Below are 21,799 nucleotides of genomic sequence, written 5' to 3' on the forward strand. Positions count from 1 at the left end.
AACTCCAGTATTTTCTATTGTGATGTGTGTAGATAGTCAACCAGATTTTAAGTGATTAGTTGTTAGTTATTCAACAGCTAATGAACTCTACTGGAGAGAAAAAAGAAACAAAACCAAACAAAAACAAACCTCTTGTAACCTGAAAGTGCATTTATTTACACACAAAACATTTCAGCAAAACCTCATGATCTGTATTTTGCAAGCCTTTGTTATTTATTTAAGAAAATAAGATCAAAATCTCTCAAAGCCCTGTTTTTTCCATGATATGTCACTTTTCACACAGCTGTGAGAGGATGAATTGTGGCAGTGAAGTTCATGGTAAGGATGAGATTTTGAGTAGAGGAATTCCTGTTCACTGAAGGTCATGCGTCAGAAATACCCTTTTCTGTATATCAGGCTTTAAAAGGACAACACCTCACTTCCTGGTCTGAGCTGAATATGTTGTGAATTTTCAAAATAACACAGCTGTGTTTTTAGCAGTTTGGTTTGTAATGGCCAAAGCTGCAGTAAAAAAAAAAAAAAAAAAAAAAAAAAAAAAAAAGCCCAACAACAACAAAAACAATGCTATCATCCTGTAGCTGTTTGCACTCAGCCTGACTGCTTGTGGTTTACTTTGCAGAAAATTTCAATAATGGAGAGACTGCTTTATTTTCAGGAGCAGGGGGAAAGAAATATTTTCCCAATATGATCTGTTTCTATTTATTTTCACACAAGCTTTGTGAGGAGAGAATATAAAGTACTTTTGAGTTGTGTTTTAATATTTAGTTTATTTGCAAGCATTTCATTTTGTAGTCAAGCACAAAGAGCAAAGAACAAAATGAACTCAAACAGAAAAGGGAGCAGTAACTATATTTTCTCCAGCCCTTGCCAAAAACACTACAAAGAATGGAAAAAACAATGTCTCACTTTAAGCCCCAGAACTGGTTAATCAAAGAAGTCAAAGATCAAACACACCAGCTAGGAAAAAAAAAAAAAAAAAAAAAAAAAGAAAACCACGTTTTCCATTGATACAGGACTTAGAACCGTTACCTCCAACAGCCTCAGAGGCAAACAGGAACTGCCATGCTTTCATCCGTGGTCTGCACAGTGAAGAAACCTCCCAGTAACCCCCTCAAAACACATTGAGCAAAGGTGCAAGAAACCTCCTAGTGGGCAATTATTGAATAACCAGATCAGCAAGGACATCTTCCTAATCCCCCTCTGTCTACACTCGGCCCACGTTTGGAAGCACAGCCATCTGAGGATGAGATACTGATCAGCGCTGTAGGTATCAGAACAGCCCACACAACTTCGTAGGTAACGTACTAAGCCCTTGGTGGCAAAGGCATATGGAGCAGAAAGGTCCATATATAAACAAGTTGAATACATCATATAGCATGGAATAATGTAGGTGCAATCTAATAACCCTGCAGTGTATCTTGCAAGAGAATTGTGTTAGCCAGGTGACACAATCACACCATAGGCAGATCAATGTATTAAGACTATAGAGGGCTGCAACACAGCCTGCGATGGTACGTTTCTTGTAAGCATTTGAGAAACGATGCCAAGGCTCATTTATCAGGGACATGTATTTCTCTGAGGTAATACCGTGGTATTTCCAGGCGTTCTTTTTTTTTTTTTTTTTTTTTTTTTTAAGGTTGCTGTTATGATCCCAGGTTTCTTCTCTCCTCCTCTCTCCACCCAGGCAGTGCTACCCAGAGCATCAGGCAGCTTTGATTTACACTTTCTGATAGAAAACAAGGGTGTGAGAAGAGCAAGGGCTGAGTTTTACCTTCCCCATGTAAGAGAAGCGCTCTGTTCCCTCATCAGACCTCCAGACGCACACACTGATTTCAAAATCTTTCCACGTATGCTGTGCCTTGTGTTCCCTGCTACCAGCTGCTGCACCTCTGTAGGACATCACCTCTCACACGAGACTTCCAGCTGCACTCCTGCACAGGGAGCTTCACAGTGCACAATGAACCAACCCAAATTGCATGAGGTATCGCTGGTTATTAACTGTCTTTCTCAGCGTGAAAGAGGATTAAGAGTGTGAGTAGCGTCCCTCCTTCAGACATCCTTTATTCCATAAATACTGGGGAAAACAAGGAAGGGGGCAAATGTGACTCTTCTTCCTTGCTCAACACTTGGGGAAACAGTGTAGTGAAACATTTAACCCTAGCATTCAAATCAGCACAAGGTATTTTTTAAGCTCCATAGGCTTCTGCCCTCCCTTTCTGAAGCAGAAACTTTGCAAGCCAAAAATATCACACGGTTACTTACTGTATTGGTAAACAAACTGCGAGCAGTTCTTTCCCAATTCTTGATCACTGCAGTCCTGGCTGCAGCACGGGTAGTCATATCTTCCACTTCCAAATTAATTCCTAGTATTCAACTAATTTTGACCCTTTTGGTACAGTCAACAGTAAGACTTCAGTTCTTTTCTCAAAGTAGGCACTGTTTGAAGCACATTTATTTTAAGGCTGAGAATTGACAGATTCAAAGGACAGTCTGGAAATGTTTCAGTGGGCATTATCCTTACCAGTAACATCCAGGGAAGTCTGAAATCAATACTGTTCTACCACATGATGATGATACCTAACTAATATGACACCTAACTAAATGATACCTAACCTAACTAATGTCATATTTTCCAGGATTGTCCTTTGTGCTATTTTTTGTTGTGTTAAGAACCATCCTGGCTGATTTTCATCATTGCATGATGAGAAGCAAGACTCCCCAGGCTGGAGAGGAAACTTCCTCCTCTCCAAAGCAGTAACTTCCTTTTTTGCTTGCTAAATTTGGTGCAGCTTCCGTGTGGCCTCCCAGAAGGTGTCACCATCTAGTGAGGGGGGAAAAAAAAAAAAAAAAAAAAAAAAAAGCTGTCCTAGAAAACAATTCACCCTTCTCCCTGCCCAATAACTGCAGCTCAGGATCTGTACTTTGAATGTTTTCTGGGTGCTGCCGGTCCACAGGCAGGGAGACACTCGTAGGTTTCTGTGGAGCACAAGGAAGGCTGAGGCCTTAGGATTAAATGAGCATGGTCAGCTTGACTCTTCTCAGGAAGAATGAGGAAGCAGAGGTAGAAGAACCTGTTTGATGAAACCTTGAGCACTGAAGCCTGAGGCAGCAGCTTTTGTAGAATTAAACACCATTTCTTTTAAAAGCCTGTCTATTTTTTCCTCCCTTCTGCCTCCAGTTTATTTATAATCCCTATACTAGAAGAGTCAATGAATGCAAAAGTTTTATTCAAGCCACAGAAAACAAAACTGGGAAATGTATTATTTAATAAAAAAATGCTTTACTCAAGACTTTCCAAGCCTTCCATACATTAGCACAGATTTAATATTTCAGCCAAAAGGAACCATGCCTTGCTTCTGTCATGTCACTATGCACTTCAGTACCCTTTGAGATTGAGCTGCAATAATCAGATGTAAAAATTTTAACCACTTGCTCATCGTAACAGTAATAATTTATGAGAAGACTGAATTGGTCTGACTACTGTATATACATTCCTCAGCTGATGCTCAGAGCATACAGATTTCCTTGTGTAACTTTGAGAAACTATGGTGAAGAAACAGGTAGTCCTCTCCTTCAGCATGACTTGCAGTGAAGTCTCATTATACCCACCCTTAGTTCAAATAATGCCAACAATGACTGCACTCAGAATAGTGTTAGCAAATTAACTGCACACAGACAGTAAAGTATGCATTAGTGGGAAAGGAGGAGTCTAATTCAAATACCCTGGGCAAGCTCTGAATCTCCTTACAGGCCAGCAGAGATGCCCACACACCACGAATGGTTCCACTGAAGTCAACAAAGCTAAACACGAATGTCTTTGCAATTCACTTGAAAACACCACTGCAGGATCCTTTACCCAGTGGTCTTGACTGAATATTCAACACATATCACACTAAGTGATATCCATTTAGAAATCTACTGATAAAAAGTAATACACAAATCTGTATTATTTCACTCTAGATAAAGAAAACAAAACATGTAGAAATGTTCCCAAATAATGGAGAAAAAATAAAGATTTTTTTCCTTTTGCAAGTATGCATCTGGTATTTTGCTTTACCTTCTGATGTCTCATTTTTTTATTGGAGTTCTCAGTAGTACAGAAGACAAACAACTAAAATGTGAAAGCGATATAGTCCCTGTAGATCAGCTTCTGCCTTTCCTGAAGTGTGTCTGTGTGCATACAGAGCACTGATGATGTGCACTGCAAGCAATGTTGCCCCCCAGAAAAAGCTGACAGCAGTAACACAATTTTACTTCAGAGAGTAGATGTAATCTTAGGACCTGATCTTGTCAGAACTGAGAGCCAAAAGTTTACTGGAAATCAAGCAAGCTCAGCATTTCACTGGAGACACTCAGCATCTCACAGGTTCAAATCCATACTTTTTAAAAGTCACTTCCTATTTGTCCTTTGTTTACCCTGGCTTATCCTGAACAGTGAGGCTTTCCGACACAGAGATAACTTTGGAAATGATTACTCTCATATTCTTTGATGATTTCAAAAGGCAGGAAAGAATCTCTCCCCTTTCTGAGGGCCACCCAGCTGAAGCAAAGAACATTACTTTTTTCAGGCATGCTAATAAGAGCCTGTAATAACTCAATTGAGTCGCCTTAGCCTTGACATAGCCGACAGAACTTGCTTTTGTTCTCCTTGAATAACATATTTTCCTTCTGTATCTGCTTTCACACAGGTATCATTCACACAGTCCTAAATGGGAGGCTGCCCAATGCGTCCCCTTCCAGTCAATGTAACCTCTTCCTATGACATGTATTCACAGCCTTAATGTTTTACCCACTATAACTCTAGAAGTACAAGCACATTTGGATCAAGCCACTGGGAAACATGCTGTAACAAAGTAGGTCTTCAAATTAAGCTTTGTAGTGATTAAATATGTTAACTGTAATTAAAGCTGCTACCAGCTTCTCTTTCTCCAGGGAAAAAAGAACACACAGGTGGTAGAGAATAGCGTCTACTTTTCTAGATTCCTACTAGTAAAGAAAATCAAGCATGGGTTGGACATATGTGCTCAAACAAATAAGGATAAATTATTTAATCCCTCCCTACCCTCATGTATTAAAGTTATTTTAAGCCAAAACCAACTTTCCTTTTTTTTTTCTGTTTTCTTTTTTTTTTTTTTTTTTTTTTTAAACCAGGCTATCACATCTCTGTCTTTCCTTGGCTATATCCTCTTTCTCTGAACCAGGATCCCTCACAGGAGTTTTGATAAATGCAGCCTGTCAGAATGATTTCTAAATTCTGTCAGAAGCAGAAGTGAGGTGCTTCTCATGCGAAGAGACAGTAACAGCAACCGATGAAACAGTGACAGCAAGTACCACTGGGAGAGTAGAGTATAAGAGGAAAGAGGTATTGGAAAAGCACTATCACTTAGGATAGCAGGGTTGAAGGAAAGTTGCATTGACTCAGTGGGGTTGAAGGTATAAGCCCTGGAACGTGGGAAGTGAGCTTTTGGACAGGGGGACTTCCAAAAGTCCCCCTGTCCAAAGAGGGAGAGCTATCCACCCTCCACCCTGGGTCTTCAATCACCCCTCTTACTGGCAACCCAGTTTTTGAGCAGAGATGCTGTCAGGACTTCTGGGTATCTGTCCTACACACTCTCCTTTTTGCAGCTGAAACATGTCAGCCTTGAGATGAACATCTATATACTACATTCATATTTTAAGAAGTGAGGACACAAATGTTAACTTCACATAGAAGTGGCGATGACTGATACAGTCTCACATTGTACAGCAGACCTGCCAACAATATTAATAAAGAAATCTGTATTCATCTAGCATTCATTCAATTCTAGTATCCATTCTAAGCATTCTTTCTTAACAAAGCTCATACTTAATCAGTTTCGCTGCACCAGAAGGAAAGTAAACTTGTTACACCAGGAGAATTCAAGCAATTGTTTGTATTCAGGCACCATGTTTTCTCATGTTTGCATAATGATAGTGCAAGAAAAATATAGCTTCTCTGCAGCCAAAGGCATCACATTGTTATAAGCCTACAGTAAGAAGGCTGTTAACTTACTCCCTGAAGCCACTATTCTGATGGAATTTCAGCAGCCACCTGTATTTGAAATCAAGCAGATCCAAGAGAAGACTATAAGAGTAGTGATTTCTTGCTGTAGATCATTGACCAATGTATTGCAAAGTCAACATCAAATTTTTCATGGCCATACAGGAATGCTTAAGCCATGAGTTTAAAGTCAATTCTCATGAACAGATGATAATTCAAAGTAACTGAAGCCATGAGTTCATCACCTTTGTACTCCAGTGCCTTCACGTCTACATTATACCACGAAACTGATATTCCAGTCACTGTCTACTTCTAGTATGATGGACCATAACAATCCACATTTTGACATTTTTTTCTGTAGTGTCTGGAGAATAACTTTCAGATGAATAGACTAAGTAAAAACTTTCATTATGTTTGTAAGTCCAGCTGTTAACTGTATACCGATAAGGAAGCTCAGTAATGTACACACAGCATCAAGAGACACAACAGAATGCCACTTCTCCACTGTGAAAGGATTATAGTAGGTATGCTGTGGTGTTCCCTCTCCTGATGTGAGCTCCAAACAGAGTAAATAACTACTAACTTTGCAAAGCTATTTCAAGTAACTAAACACCCACCTCCTTTTAATTTCCACTGAATCCCTCTTTCTCAAACTCATAAAACTCCCATTGCTATAATCTGCATCAAGTTTTTCCCACTCAGGTTCAGTCCTGAAGCATAACATGGTAACCCCAAGACATGTTAGCATATCCGGCCTACTGACTCTGTGGCTTTTTCAAAACCAGGGACAGCCTTGTGTAAACCACAGGCCAGCAGTCTGCCAGGCAGGCAACACCAATCTAACTTTGCTGTATCTGTTTTATAAACACACTCAGGTGCCGGGCTATCAGGCCCTGCTGCCCAGCACAGCTGCTCCTCAGCACTCACTCCTTCCTCACATAGCTCCAACTGTATGATCCTCAGCCTGTCTGTAAAAACCTATCACATCTACTGCTAGCATACAAGGCAAGTTCCTAAAATTGGGAAACTGAAGTTCTGTTTTTTCAGTTGAGTGATCCAAACAGAAGTGCATGAACAATCAAGCAAGAAACCCTTCACCTTTACATTTTGTCTGCAGTTTTCTTCTACCATATTAACTAAAGTTAAGGGATTGTAAATGAAATAAAACATGATGAGTTAGGATGACAATGTACAAAGGTGCTTAAAATGTTTAGTTCTAAATATAAAAGGGATTTGCACATCCAGGTCTTCAGTTCCTTTGACAGCCTATTTACTACACTCATGAGCAGGCAGGCTTCATACATGGGATACTCCAAGGTCATGCATGCAGGATACCTCCAGATAGTAATTTTTTCATTTTAACAGTAAAGCTGTTACAATGAAAAAGCTGTTACTGCCCCCAACTACTCATCCACAGAGGCCTCCCAGCTTCAAAATATTGACTCTGCTTTGAGTGTCTGAAAGCCAGATTTTATAGATCCATACCTGTACAGAGTGGGCTTTAGTGTCAAAAACACAGCTAAACTGAGGCCCTGCATTTCTGTTTGTTCACTGCAATTGAAGGAAAGCATCCCCACAATAGAGCAACTGGAGAATTAAAAAAGAATAAACTAATAAAAAAAAAAAAGCAAATAAACAAAACCCCAACACAGTGGACTGCAAAAGCTAAGCTACAAGAAGGAAACATGACGGTAAGAGTCCTTAGGAAAGAGTCCTGTAGGAAAGCAGAATAAGAAGAATGCTGGATAGAAAAGGAAGAAGCTGAAAGACAGAAGAAGAGATCTAAGAGAGGTATTAGTCAAGAAGCAGTCTCATTTCAGGAACCTACATCTCAGCCCAAGGCTCCTCTCCATACAAATGAGGATACCAATACCTCTGTTGCAAAGCTCCAAGAAGATAAATGTAATAAAGCTTGTGCCGTCCTTCCAGGTGACGTGGAGGAATAGTTTCCCCATCCATTACATTTCCTCTTAGGAAGGCTGTGAAGATGACTACGCTCAAGATTCTCCAGACTCAGATATTGTGTTAATGAATTTCATTACTACCTAAGACAGATAAGATCTATGTATCACTACGTGTAAATCTAAAGCAGACAAAGGCCTCTCCTGGAACCATTAATACAAACTCTTGGGCTATTCATTTTATAAGATTTATGTCTGCGTTATGAGTGAGTGTCCATCCCTGCATTGCTTATTACTGACATCCTCATTTGTTTGAAGGAATTATGTGAATGGAAATAAAGGCAAAAATTACAGAGGAGAAAGGAGATAACACGTTATATCACAAGTAGACACAGGACAACTAGGTGCATAAAAACTTGTCTGACCAGTTCACATCATGCAAGATTACGATGAAGTTCTAACACATTATCACATGGCTCGCTAAGACTTCAGACCATAAAGTAATCAGGAGCAGCGCACTTTGTGCACTGTAAAAAAGAATTTGCCAACCTCACCTGTTACTACAAACACTGAGGAAAACAAAATAATACCAACAATAGCTGTTTTCATGTTTTCATATGCTATGTCATTTTGAAACTTTTTTTCAGTAAAGCCTGCTGCAAATAATTTCTTTGTGTAAGCCGGTATATTACAAAGTGGCTTCATATTGTTGACTGTCCATTTTATTTACATGCTGCTTGGTTTGGCACACAACTTAAGCTTTAGCCTCTTTCTTTGCTGACTCATGTCAATAAAAACACTCCCTTAACTAGGCAGTTAGACAATCACTCCTTCTCCAGGAGCCATCAAATATATTTTTTGAGGTTGGAATAACACCATTAATTTCTTTTACATATTGCTGTTCTGAAAAGCACAGATTTGTATTTTGTTACGCGTTTTCTACAGCTTCTGTACTTCACTTCTATCTTGATATAATGCTAGAAAAAAACTTTATAGATCTTATGTTATAGTTTATTATCCAAAAGTGAGATAATAAGTTACCTGATTTTACAGCATAAGCTCCTTCAGGAAGGAGCTATGAATTTTCTGTTTCTGCACTGCCTAAGACATTATGAGCATTACCAAAGAGAAAATAATAACTCCTACATTCAAAACTGTCACCCCATCAAAATGTATGTATGCATCCACATTCTGTGAAGGCTCCAGCATCTCACTCCTCTCTTACTGGGGATATCACTAGCATCACATAAATTTTCACAGGTGCATAAAATGTCTCAGACACATCCCATTATTTGCATCATAAAGTTGACTAACCATGCACAAAGGTGCTCTGCAGACCAGCACGCTGGTGTTGGGACACAAAATTTACTTGCTAGTCTGCAAGCAGGGCACAGGACTGATTCACAGTTGCTGGAAGAGCTGCAGACATTTTGGCAGTTCTACAAAATATTCGGCCTGCGATTTGTCTTACTGATCAGAGGCACAATTACACCCAGGTCCCAAACACGGAAAGCCCATACAGTCACAGCGGGAGATGGCCGCAGGGTAAAAAGGCTTCACCAGAACTGCCTCTATTTCTCAGTGTGCCTGCCTTCAATTTCAGAGGCTTTTTTTTTTGTTGTTGTTACCTCAGTCCTCCAGGAACAGCATAAAAGACAAAATGACGTTCTCACAGTTCACATCTGATTTGTAATCTGATTTTAAAAAATGTAAACGTTGAATTATATTAAGGATCTTGAAAGCTTTACGGTATTAGTAACACTGGTACAGCAAAATAGCGCTTGGCTAGAGTGTGTACACACATTTTAAATAAAAAGTAATAGTTGGGGCATGTTAGAGCCTGTCAGTTAGAAGTCCAGAGTACATTCAAGGAAGGCTAGAGATCTTTTTTTTTTTCAAATATCCAGTGATTTACTATTGTTTTATCAATGAAGTATGTCAGAGACAACTCTCTGAACAATGTCAATTGGAAGAAAACAAAAATGCGTGTACCAAACTGATGAGAAATCCCACAGAAAAAGACTGACCTTTCTGAAGAGCACACTCACAAGCAGTACACCAGGCACTTGTAGACAGACTCACAAAATTTCAAAACCAAGCTTACTACAGATAATAGACTGAAATAATCACTGATGGAAAGACAGCTGGGTAACATTTTCAAAAGAATGCTGAATTGGGAGCCTAAATTCTTCAGTGACTTCCACATATTTGTGAAATTTACAGCAGGCCTCAATTCTGAGAAATATGTAAAGTGCAGCATTACACATACAAGGGATAGATATGTAACTATCCACCTCTCCAAGCATCTGACAGCCCAGTGGAATCCCTGTGCGCACAACTGAATCATACAAGCACTCTCAATGGTTTCAGGAACACAAGATACCGCTCAAATAAATTCCCATTAAAATTAGTACAAAAACATCAGCTCTTAATTGGCATGTAGGCCAAATTTAGTCCTGCATGCCCGCAGTCATTAGCATATGGCAAACAATACAGACTGCACTGATCTATTTTTCTATACCATAATACTGTTACAAAGTGAGTGCCTTTAAAAAGGATCAGGACCCCACATTCCTATCACATGATAGGCAATATAAGATCCCGTATCTGAGGCATCTTGCAACAAATGGACAAAACAGATGAAAGGAAAGAGCACCTAAAGGGATCACAGGAGTTTGTGAAGGTGATGGTGTCTGGACCGATAACGCAGCAGGGAATTGTTAAAAATCAGTCTTGTTTATTTTTTATTGTAAAACCTTTTACGTGGCCTTATAAAAAATGCATATGCAGAGCCACCTCCTAAATGTGACCATTAAACCAATATTCTTTTTAACGTAATGGACTTCACTATATATACATAAAAATAAAGTATTGCATAAAGGTCACCAGAAAGACGTACAAGGCAAGGCTTTGCTTTTTTTTTTTTTTTTTTTTGTGAAAAGTGCTGTTACTTGTTTCTGATACAATGGGTAACATTGCTACAAAATCATGGTGAGAGGTTAATAAAACTCTTCTTGTTTCTTTCCTCCTCTCAGAGGCTTGACATGGCCCTGAGAACTGGTTGGCACAAAGAGCACAGGAGTGGAATGAAACTTAAGGCAGCTTATCTCAGCCCAGTGACATTAGTACTTATCATTAACCCTATATATTGTGCCTGTATTTGATTACTGCACTGGCAGTGCTCTAGCCCACTGCTGATAAGGAAAAAAGCTCAAATGTAATAATACAGTTAATGACAGCTTTCATTGAATTACATGGAAAAATCCTGCAGTTCCCTAAAAGGGGGTGATCTCAAACATTCTTAAAGCAATATGGGATACTCGGAAATGCCTAGAAATTTGGGAACCACGGACTAGATCATAAGTGCTGTCAACTCCTTAAGGAGAAACACTACATTGTACAGAGCATCAGTATCTCCACAGAGCTAGAGTAAAATTTCCACTATTGCAAAGCTGAATCAATGTAAGTATTGTCTTACTGTTTCAACCTGCTTTCTCTTGACTTGTGCATGAACTGTAACTTTTTGAAGACAGAAACCTTATTTTTGTTTAATAATAATAATAATAATAATGATAATAATAAACAATATCAGGTATTTTCTGTGATTAGGAGATGCTGCAAATTCCAATAGTCAGTACCAATTAAAATTTTGCAACACTGTTTCCATTGCTTGGGAAAGTCCAATTTCCAGTGGCTGATCATCTTCCCTCAACACCCCACTGACTACTAAAACCAGAGAATTTTGCTTGAAGCTCAAAGCTACCATACTACATTTCTTTCTTCAACCACTTCTGTAGTGTAACTAACTGGAAATTCAATGCATCACTTCTGATTGAAGATAACTGCTCAGACAGCCACTGGTCTGTTGGGTTACTTCCCTGCTGCTTGCTGAGAAGCTCAGTGGGGATATGCTGGGGATGAGAACCGCCAGGCAAAACTCTGAGAGCTTTGGGCATTGAAGATGCTTCTAAGTCCCACTGACTTGAGGGGCTCACTGGCCCACAAGAATGACAAGGAGAGGGAGCAATGGAGTGATGGGAATAAAAGCAATAAAGATATAGAGGGAAGCAATAACAAGAAAGATGAAGGAAAAACTAAAACCGGCAGCTGGGACATGAGTACTTGGTGATAGCTGTGGATTGAGGAGAAAAGAAGTGGGTCATGAGCTCAAATGCTCTGGAGGTGCCAAGGCAACACAGAGTAACAGTGAATGAAAAGGCAAGGATGAAAGAAAAAAAAAAAAAAAAAGGAAGAAAAAAAAAATCTCAATAAATCCAACTAGAACCATGTAAGAAAGAGAACAAAATGAATGCAGCGCATGTGACATTGAGCCTTTCCTTTTCCAAACCATTCTCACTCATTGCTTTCATTGACTGTGGATCAACTTCTCCTTGAAGTAAAGTGAAGTTGACAGATGCCACAAAATCTTATACTATGAGTAAATACAGTCCCAGCAAGACAGCATTTGCAATAGGCCTCTGTAGAGATCTATAGCAGGGTATTTCATTCATGTAGCCTGCTAGCATTGCCAACAACAAAATTTTATGCAATCCTGTAAAGGTCATTCTATCATTTCTTGACCATCTTGAATCCAGAACAGATAAAGAAAGACAGAGAATTAGCAGCATGAAGCCAGAACAGATGATGAAACTGAAAGAAACAAGGAAGAAGAAAACACTATGTCATGCTGGCTTCTATGAGTGAAACAAAGCAATGTAATTACAAGCATTTCCTCATCACCTTTGCAGAATATGCTGAAATCTTCCCTTCAGGTCTCTGCCACCACTGTGTCTGCTTCATTGTTACCCCTTCACTATTTATCTACAGATACTTTTAACTTCTAACATTTGGCAAAGCAATATATTTTTAATCCTATCAAAAAGGCCAACATCCTAAAAAATGAAAGGTTCTAAAGCGTGCAAGAAATCCTTGTCACCCACAATAAGAAGCCTGATACGTATTGATATTGTTGAGTACTGAAAGGTACTAAGTTTGAAACACAATTTAAGTTTGCCTATGCTTCATTTAAGGGAATTGTATATAGAGGTATGATGAAGGCTGGCTGTTCAAACAATACAGACATTAAATTTATTTGGTAACATCTAGCCATTATTTATGCCTTTTTGTTCCTGCCTGCGATGAAATTGCCCAGCAGGACACCAGAAACAACCAAAATGATCCTGTTGTCTGTAACAATTAAATCAACTCAAGTTAGCTGATATAAAGCAGAAATGGCTGCCTGCAAGCCTCTGATGGAATCAAACTTTGCTTCTTTTAATTCCAAAAGCAATGGTCCTTCTTTACTTCTCTTCCTCAACAATTCAAGCCCTAAAGAGTTCAGCGGGGGGAGGAAAAAAAAAATAAAATTCACAGAACTATGTAGTATGTCTCTAATGATGCTTCCAATAAAATAAACATTAAAACTCCTGTTAGATTTAATGGCAATGCGCCAATATCACTAGGTTTTTCAGCTGTGCTGTTCAGACTTATGTGAGATTTTGGTTTCTGTAATTTCTGTTAAATCACAGCAATGACATTTTTATTTTTTTTTAACTCATAGAGGTATATAAGCAAAAGGACACTCAGAAATCACCTTTACTAGCAATTCAAGCCACTGACTGTGACTAACAATCAGAGTAGGTAACAATGTTGCAGATGTTCTTAAATCCTATTCATTTGCATTTTGCTTTACTACAACATAGTGTAAAGTAGATAACTATCATTAAAGTTACCCAATCTCTAAAATTATTTACGAGTTTTACAGTTGCAGTTTCATACTTAATATTGCCGAATATGCATCTAAAATCTTCTAGTGACTGCCTGCCAAACAGGAAAGCGGTTGCTTACAAAACACAAGGTTGAAACTTCTTGTCAGCCTTCTGCAATGACCGCTTTGCCCTCAGCTGGTAGAATCCCCTGTAACTGCTTCAATTTGCATGACTCAAAAGGGCAAGTAAGATAACCCCGCTCTTCAGATCTTACTCAGTCTAGCTTCTTGCAAGAGACAAAAGGGTTGGTTTGTTTCCCCCTCCAAACTGGCTGTTTTCCAAGCTGTCTTTGGACTTCTGATCTTATTCCATATCCAGACAGTTCCAGCCCTACCTTTCCATGTGGACGCGACGCAGGGAAAGTCTCTTTTCAGTCCTCTGTGACCACAGACTTCCCATTACTGGCATACCCTGTCATTTCCAAAACCTCTCTTACCATGAACTGGACAGAATAGATGTATTTCTCTGTCTTACAGTCTAGTAACTGGAGTAAGAGAAAGGGGAATAAGCTAGTACTGGATAAAGCAGAAATGAATTCAAGCATCCAGTTCCAAGCAGAAAGGATCTCACCTCCAACATTTTATAAAATGAATTCACACACACACACCCCTTCAAAATCTGAAAACCCCAAACCAGTTTGTTTAGATGGAAGTTTAATTAGGGAGTGGAAACTAACTGTACTTAGAGGCCAAGTCCTACAATTCCAACTTAAATCCTCATTTCAGCAGTATTTAAAGAACTCTGGATGGGGAAGGCAGAGATTTAGTTTTGATGGCTGAGGAAAGCAGAAACCAGGCTTGCATATGCAAGATTTGCAGAAGAATAATAAATCAGTAAGGGTAAAATGAAAGTAAAGGATGTTGTTAAATGGTATTTATTCTCGGTTTTCCCTTGGAACACAGGCCCCAGTTCAGGAAAGAATTTAAACACATGCCTGCATGAAATGCAGTGAACCCAATGAACCCAGTGAGCTCAGTGGTTTGCTCACAACCATGACGTTCTGCACAATGTCTATGGAGCCGCCTGAGCTGCAGTAGTGATATCTACTGTCTGAGAACTGGCTCAAAAAGAAGACGTAGGAATTGTTGTCATCAGATCTGGACATTTCTAAAAGCCCAGCTTAGAACTGATACCTATGAATTGGACTCCATTACTGGCAGTTTCATTTTGCAGGCACGTTCTATAGAGCTCAGCAGAAGTGCTATCATCACCAGGAACTCGGTACCAGCACTGGTATTAGCAGCAGTAAGAGGAGGTTCAGTCCAGTTGTAGGGTCAAATCCTGACCTACAAGTAATTCAGCACTAAGTGAAAGCCATGTTTGGCTACACACTTTCCATGCCCTGAGCAAATTTTTCAGGACCTAAGTGAGACTCAAAGCTACGCACTGAGCAAAGCAAGTTAAAAAAAAAAAAAAAAAAATACAGGTCAGTGAGCAACAGAAGGCCATCAACTAACCAGTCAATTTGCCTATGCCAGCTCATCCCAGTCTCTTCTACATGTGCAGCTTTCTGCTGCTGCCAAAAGGGCAGCTGGAGGATGTGGGGCAGCAGCAACTATTCATAATCCTCCTCCAGGTTTTTCTCTTTGCTTCATCTCTCCATTTCCCCACGTTGCCCTTTCCCTCTCCCTGCAGCAGTAGCTGCGGAGGCAGCTTTTTCCCCCTCTATGGCTCCTCAGCAGGCTGGGAAGTACTGCAGGTGAGCAGGAGCTGCTGCTAGGAGAGAACATTTCTAGCAGGGAGTAGGAGTAGCCTTGTGCAGCTGCAGAAAGGGATTGATACGAGGGAGTGGGTGAGCTGCGTGGCGACTGTACCATATCCCCAGCAGAGAGGGAAAAGAGGAGGCACAGGAGGGAGACAGGCCGGGGGAGAAGGCGAGGAAGCCCCTCCCTGTGCAAAGTGCTTTCCAAAATCTCCCATCTCCTCTTCTCAACCACCCACCCTCACAATTACACGAGTCCCTGCAAAGCCCTGCCGCTCCCTGCTAACTCCCATGCTCACCCCCCAGGCCTAACATATACCTTGCCCAGTGACAGCCTTGTAACACAGAAATCCATCAAATGGGACAGCAATTTCCCTTCCATTTCAACAAATACTCTTCTGATAACAACGCTTTTCAGCAGCTCACAAACTGCAGTTTAGATGAGATGTAAAGCTTTCACAAGCTGCATCCTAGGCCTTTCAACACCATCAGCACAGATGACTTCAGCTGGTAGATGAAAATAAAAATGAAAATACGCAAGTCACACTCTGTTAGCCCAACAACAACCTTCAACAGTGTAAGGAGCAAGCAGAGGTTCACATGCTGGCTGACCTGTGACAAAATATCACCACTCTGCTCTCTGCCCCCCAGCTATAGCAGATCAAGTACTGACAAAAATGAGGTGCTGCTTCAGCAAAAGAAAAGACGGAAGGCTATTAAGCAAACAAACAACCCCCCCAAACACACTCTTATAAGCCCTTAACCAGTCTTCCCAGTTAATTCAGACAGGAGGAGCTGGAAGGAGATGGTTTATTTCCCAAGTAAATGGACAGCTCACAGGACTGAGGACTCAAGCGTGTTTTAATCCTTCCCCTGCTACTGCCCTCCTTCTCGATTCCTGAAACAGAAGAAAAAATACTGACATTTTTCTAAGGTGCTTTTGGATTTTCTAATGCATGGCATGCTTGTTACTGTTATTGCCAGCCATTTCAAAGGCAGGAGCTGTCGTCTATATTCTGCCTTGCATCTGCTCCTTACGTCAAACACCTCTGATGAGAGGTCAGCACCACCACATTCAGCGCTGCATTATCCTGGGTGCCTAACCTTAAGGGCTGCAGCTTGGAGACCCGGGACACAGTATCTCCAACAGGAAAATTTCATCAATGGTATGCTGTAAGCATGATGCAAAAACACGTACCTCAACAGCTCAATGAGTATGTAAAGCTGTGCATTTTCCCCATTTCATTTCCCTTAACTCGTCATCAAATTGTTATTGAGATGTAAAATTAATTCATAATAAACTTGCTGTATGCAAGTGGCACAGCTGCATGACTAACTTCACATTAATAAAATGGAAATATGAAAGAATGTTTTTTAAAGTACGTTTGAAAAGATCTTAAGAATCAGCACTGAAAGAAAACAAAACTAGAATGGCAGACATTTAAGACTGGCAAAGAAAATATCACTGAAATCTGTGTTTTAATTCTTTCCTGACAGCATTAGGGATTTCTTTAAGACAGCAGAAAACTAAACTTGTTTCATTAATCTAAATATAGCTGTAAAATATTTTCAGTGGAAATAAAGGCTTTTCTTGATAAATGTTGTGATGTTCCGACTGATTCAGTAAGTTCTGCTACTAAGCCTACAGAAGGATTTCTTAGGACGACTCAATAGGTTTTCTCGTGCACAGTCAGGCTAATGGCTAAGACCCTTAGATGGAGTCCTTGGCATTGGTCCAGTTACACTGATTTCATCTATCGTCAACTCTGAAAAGTGGACATGAACTCAGAACCCATATTACCAATCATCCAAACACATAAACATCAATCGTTCTAATTCACAAAAGTATAACCACAAGGCTAAATGTTAAAGGAATTTTCCTTCCCGATTTAAATTCTAGTGATAAAAGCGTAGCTCTATTACCAACTCAGCTGCAACATTTACATACACCAAATGTAAGAAAACCAGATAAAGACATGCTTCATTATTATGTGAATCACCAAACTCAAAAGATATAGCTAAAGCTTGCAAGTTAAGCTAGGCTTCTTTTTCAGTGAGAACTTTCAGGTTGCTTATCATTCTGCATTTCTTATTTACCAAAATGTAAGTTCACCAACATCCTCTTGAAAATGCCTTGTGCCATTCTGTATAATGTGTCATTGGCTTACAGAAGAATCTGTAATCCAAAGCTCTCTTTAAAACTGCAGTGTAGCCATTACTAAAAAATCTGCAAAACCGACACTTTGACTGTGCTATGTCTGTATTGATGCACCACTGGAAAAGCAGCCATCTTTTTAATTGTCACTATACCTTTTTTAGAAACCAAAACATTTTATTATTATTATTATTATTGTTCTTCCTTTTTTAAAAAAAAAAAAAATCCCTGTATTTTGTTTAAAAGCTTCCATCTGGTAAAATATGAACAACTGTGTTAGGCCAGAACTTCCATCTTTCTGCATATATATGTTCAGGGAGTACACATACCGTAAGGTTAAAAATCATTTTTGCAACTGCTGAATACTCTGCAGACAAAAGAAACCAGAATTTTGCACATTTATCTTACTCGTCCTAACACAATAGACGCTATCATGATTTCAAGCTTTGTACTTGTTTATCATTAGTGTTTCCACTGTAACCATGGCATCAGTATATAGCACAGGCTTAACAGTGAGAAAAATACCCAGTATTTTCCTAAAAAACTCATCTCTTAGAAAACATATGGGGATGTGCACAATGGTAAAGAATAATCAAAGTAGGTAAGCTGGCTAAAGAGAGGAATAGTTTCATTTTAGGGGGAAAAAAAAGAACCAAAACATTATTTCTCTGCAAGCCCTTTTTTCATTTTGGACTTCTGACAAGAACCTAGAAATATGTTACGGGATAAGTCACATAACCTTGAGCCTGGTGCAGATATTATAAAACAAATACTGAATTTTCCTTCCAAAAATGCATGCAGTATTATACAATACTGAATGCATTAAAGCTATTAATATATTGACAAGAGCTGTTCTCAGCATACGAGCTTTTTCTCAAAGTTATTCAAATAGTGACAGTCCAATCCTGAAAGAACTGTTGCATCATTCTGAAGGTAAAAAGGGGCAGCAATGCAACTACATTGAATATACTCAACAAGTACATGGTTCCCCATTCCAACTTTTTGGACTCCTTGAAGGGACGCCCTCAGAATGGCATAAAAATGCTTTATAGTCTCCAGAAGTGTTTCTTAGGTTGCAATTGATATTTTAGGCAAGGAGGAATGAGCTCCTGTGATAGCTGCTTTTAATTTGCTTGCTATAAAGTTGAGGAAGAGTACTAGAAAAATATCTAGCTTAAATGCCAAGAGTGAAATGAAGGAATTAGCCCTCTTATTAAACAGAACAAACTGACTGTGATGTGCCCAGTCTTAGTCTTATGTTGGTTTAGGCCATGTGCATTTTCCTCATCCTGTGAAAGCCATTCAACTACTTCATTTCAGAGTAGACTTCTTCTTTTTTTTTTTTTTTTGAAAGTGTTCATACAGACTCTAGACACTGATGAAGATACCAATAAATCTATGTGCTTCACTATACACTCCACAGAGATGCTATGGCCACAGGCCTTGATTTAACTCAGTGAAATCAGATGAAAAAAACAATGTGATTTTGTAAACGCCGGTTCTCTGAGGGTCCCTACCTATTAGCAATACAATAAACACAGTATTACAACAACGACGTCTTCAGTAAATTGGAAGATTTGGGAAAATGTAAAGAACAATCCCATACACGCCTGCCCCCCAACTCCAGCTGTGATCGGGTGGTGTTCTCTGTGCATTATATGCACTGCACAAACACAGTCCACACTATGGAGACTTACAGCACACACAAGCAAGAAGTAAATGATGCTTCAGAAACCGTATTACAATGAGCTAACCAATTAGGACCCAAAGCCATCTACTCAACTCTGTCACATCAACAGACAACAACTGTAGTCACTCCCTTGTCTCCTCCCACCCAGTAAATGCTGGACAGCAATGAATCCTGGTGCAATAAAATATAGCATTTATCTGATTCAGCTATGTAGTTCCTCCCAGACGGTGTTTACAGAGGGCCTCAATCTGTTAAATTCCACTATTTATCTAGGGAACATGTTTGGACGTTTAAGTTCACCTTAAAAATCACAGTCAGGAGGTACCCTCACACACCAGCCCACCAAAAATCAAACTTGTCATCTGTAACCTGCAAGGTCCTTCCAGATCTGGCAACAAACTCTGAACACGTACCATACACAGAAAGCACATACGTAATTATTCCTTCACTAAAAATCTGTGATGACATCCTCATCCCATTGGCCTCAAAGATGAAGCACCCACTGTTTACAGAAGGATCACTACTTGATTATCATTCAATCCAGGTAAAAGACATCTGCAATACTGCTGCATTTGTCTTTTCCTGATTTGGCATTTTTTTCGTTGCTTATCGCCCAGTTTTACAATCCAAGCTTACTAACATGTAGCTTGTATTGAGCATCAGAATAATCTAGATCTTAATTGTCACAATGTAACATACATAGAAGAAGTGGGCAATATTTTAAAGTTGTAAACATTTAAGTTGTAACAGTAAAGTTATTCAGCTCTTAATCAGCATAAATAGAGCACAATTCTTTCACGCCTTTCCATTGTTCTGGTATCTCTTTCTAGCACTGCTTTATGTAAAGAAGCTCCAAAGGATACATGAAACTCTGAGCTGTTAACTCTTGCTGTTTTCACTTTGGTCCTGGGTTCTTTGTTTGCCAACAAAACGTTCCCCTGCCTAGTATCTTTGACCATAACAAATAAACAAGAAAAGATGAGCATAAACGTTTCAGACGGCTGGTCAAGCAGGGCACATTTAAAAATCAGAAGACAGCTAACATCATTCTATTGCACGTCTCATATAAAGAATATACCATTTAACTGTTTAACTGCAGAAATGTGCATATTCATGTTTCTCGTGCTTCTTTTTGTTTTATTTTCCAGTGTTAAATCACTGTACCTGAGGCTGTCAGACCAAGGATTTTCCAGCTTTTTTTGCACCCCCACCGAGGCACCTTAGCCTCTGGGTCTTTAAGATGCAGCAGAAGCTGTTAAACACATTGTGCATGCAGGCAGCAGAATTTGCCTGGTTGGGGCCAAAATCCACCAGAACCCTTTTATCAATTTCAGGCATTTGAAGAAGCACTGCATTAGGTCTATGCACAAAGGTCCAGACCATCTAGGGGAAGAACGAGCATCAGCATCAATGCAGTCAGCTTTCAAGTGATACGAGGACCCCAAAGCATCTCAGATCAGAGGTCAGACCTGCATTTTAAAGGCTTGTCATGACCTCGTCACGGCTTCATCAGTTCACACCAAAGCGAAGAACTCAGTCTAAGAGCTGGCTCTGGGTTTTGCAGTGATGCTCTGTATGGATGTATCTGGCCGGCGGGTTTCAAACACAGTAAGACAACAGGACTTGTGTTTATGTAACATAATTTCAGAACCTGAAGTGGTAATTACACATCTCTTACTTAGATGCACCCTATTTTTCTTTCTTCCCGTGTCTGTGGACCACATGCATTAGACACACAGTAACCATGACTATCTCAGTATAACAAAGCATGGAAATAATGAAAAGCCTCCAGAGCTATTACATGCCCTTGGCAACCTAGCTCTGCAATACAGATGTTGCACCCAGAGTGGTGCCACTGCACATCATGTGCACACGTCCGTACCTGCGGCGCGAACACTCACCCAGTCCTCAAAGTGGCGGCTCCCGTTCTGCAGCAAGTCCTCAAACTGGATAGTGCAGTTAGCTACAAAATCGTCGTACCCGATGGGGGCATCGTGGAAAACAGCCATCTCTATCTTCCTGCCGTTGCAAACGTCGGTGACAAATTCGTCGTTCCAAGCGGGACTGTTGGTCTTCTGCTTGGTGGAGGTCTGCCCGATCCTGGAGTCGTCCACATTGAGGGCTATGTAAGGGTCCAGCAGAAAGGTCTGTGGCCTGGGACCCACCGCATGCCTCAGCGACCACGCCGTGGGTTTCAGATTCACCGCCTCGCAGATCTTGATTTTCAGCAAGCCATTGAAAACCACCATGGCTGGACGGCTGCACTTTTCCTGGGATCAAGCACTCGCACAACGCGCTCGCACAGAGAGGGAGGGAAGGAGGGAGGGAAGGAGGGAAGGAGGGAAGGAGGGAGGGAGAGAAGGAGGGAGGCAGGGAAGGAGGTCTCGCCAATAAATAGGGGGGCAGGTCTGAGGGGGGGAGCGGGACGCAGCGCGGCTCCGACCCTCGCCGTGCCGCTACCTCTGGTTATTTAGCCTTTGCTCTTGCGACACCCAGTGAATGCATTTATTTTCTCGCCCGTGTTTCTAACGGAAAACAAGGGAGGGGGGCCGCAGGGGAGGGGG

At 40.3% G+C, this 21,799-nt stretch overlaps 1 protein-coding gene across 1 annotated transcript in view; it reads right to left on the bottom strand.

Moving 5' to 3' along the window:
• PRKCE (protein kinase C epsilon) overlaps positions 1-21,530 on the bottom strand; it is a 296,140-nt gene extending 274,610 nt beyond the window's left edge. Inside the window, exon 1 of the mRNA XM_084285400.1 lies at positions 21,137-21,530. Coding sequence (XP_084141526.1) covers positions 21,137-21,484 — 348 coding nt within the window. The 5' untranslated portion in view covers positions 21,485-21,530. The remainder of the gene's footprint in view (positions 1-21,136) is intronic.
• Between the last annotated feature and the right edge of the window lie 269 nt (positions 21,531-21,799).

The sequence above is a fragment of the Netta rufina genome (assembly GCF_964035555.1).
Source record: "Netta rufina genome assembly, chromosome: 3".
In the NCBI taxonomy this organism is placed as follows: domain Eukaryota; kingdom Metazoa; phylum Chordata; class Aves; order Anseriformes; family Anatidae; genus Netta; species Netta rufina.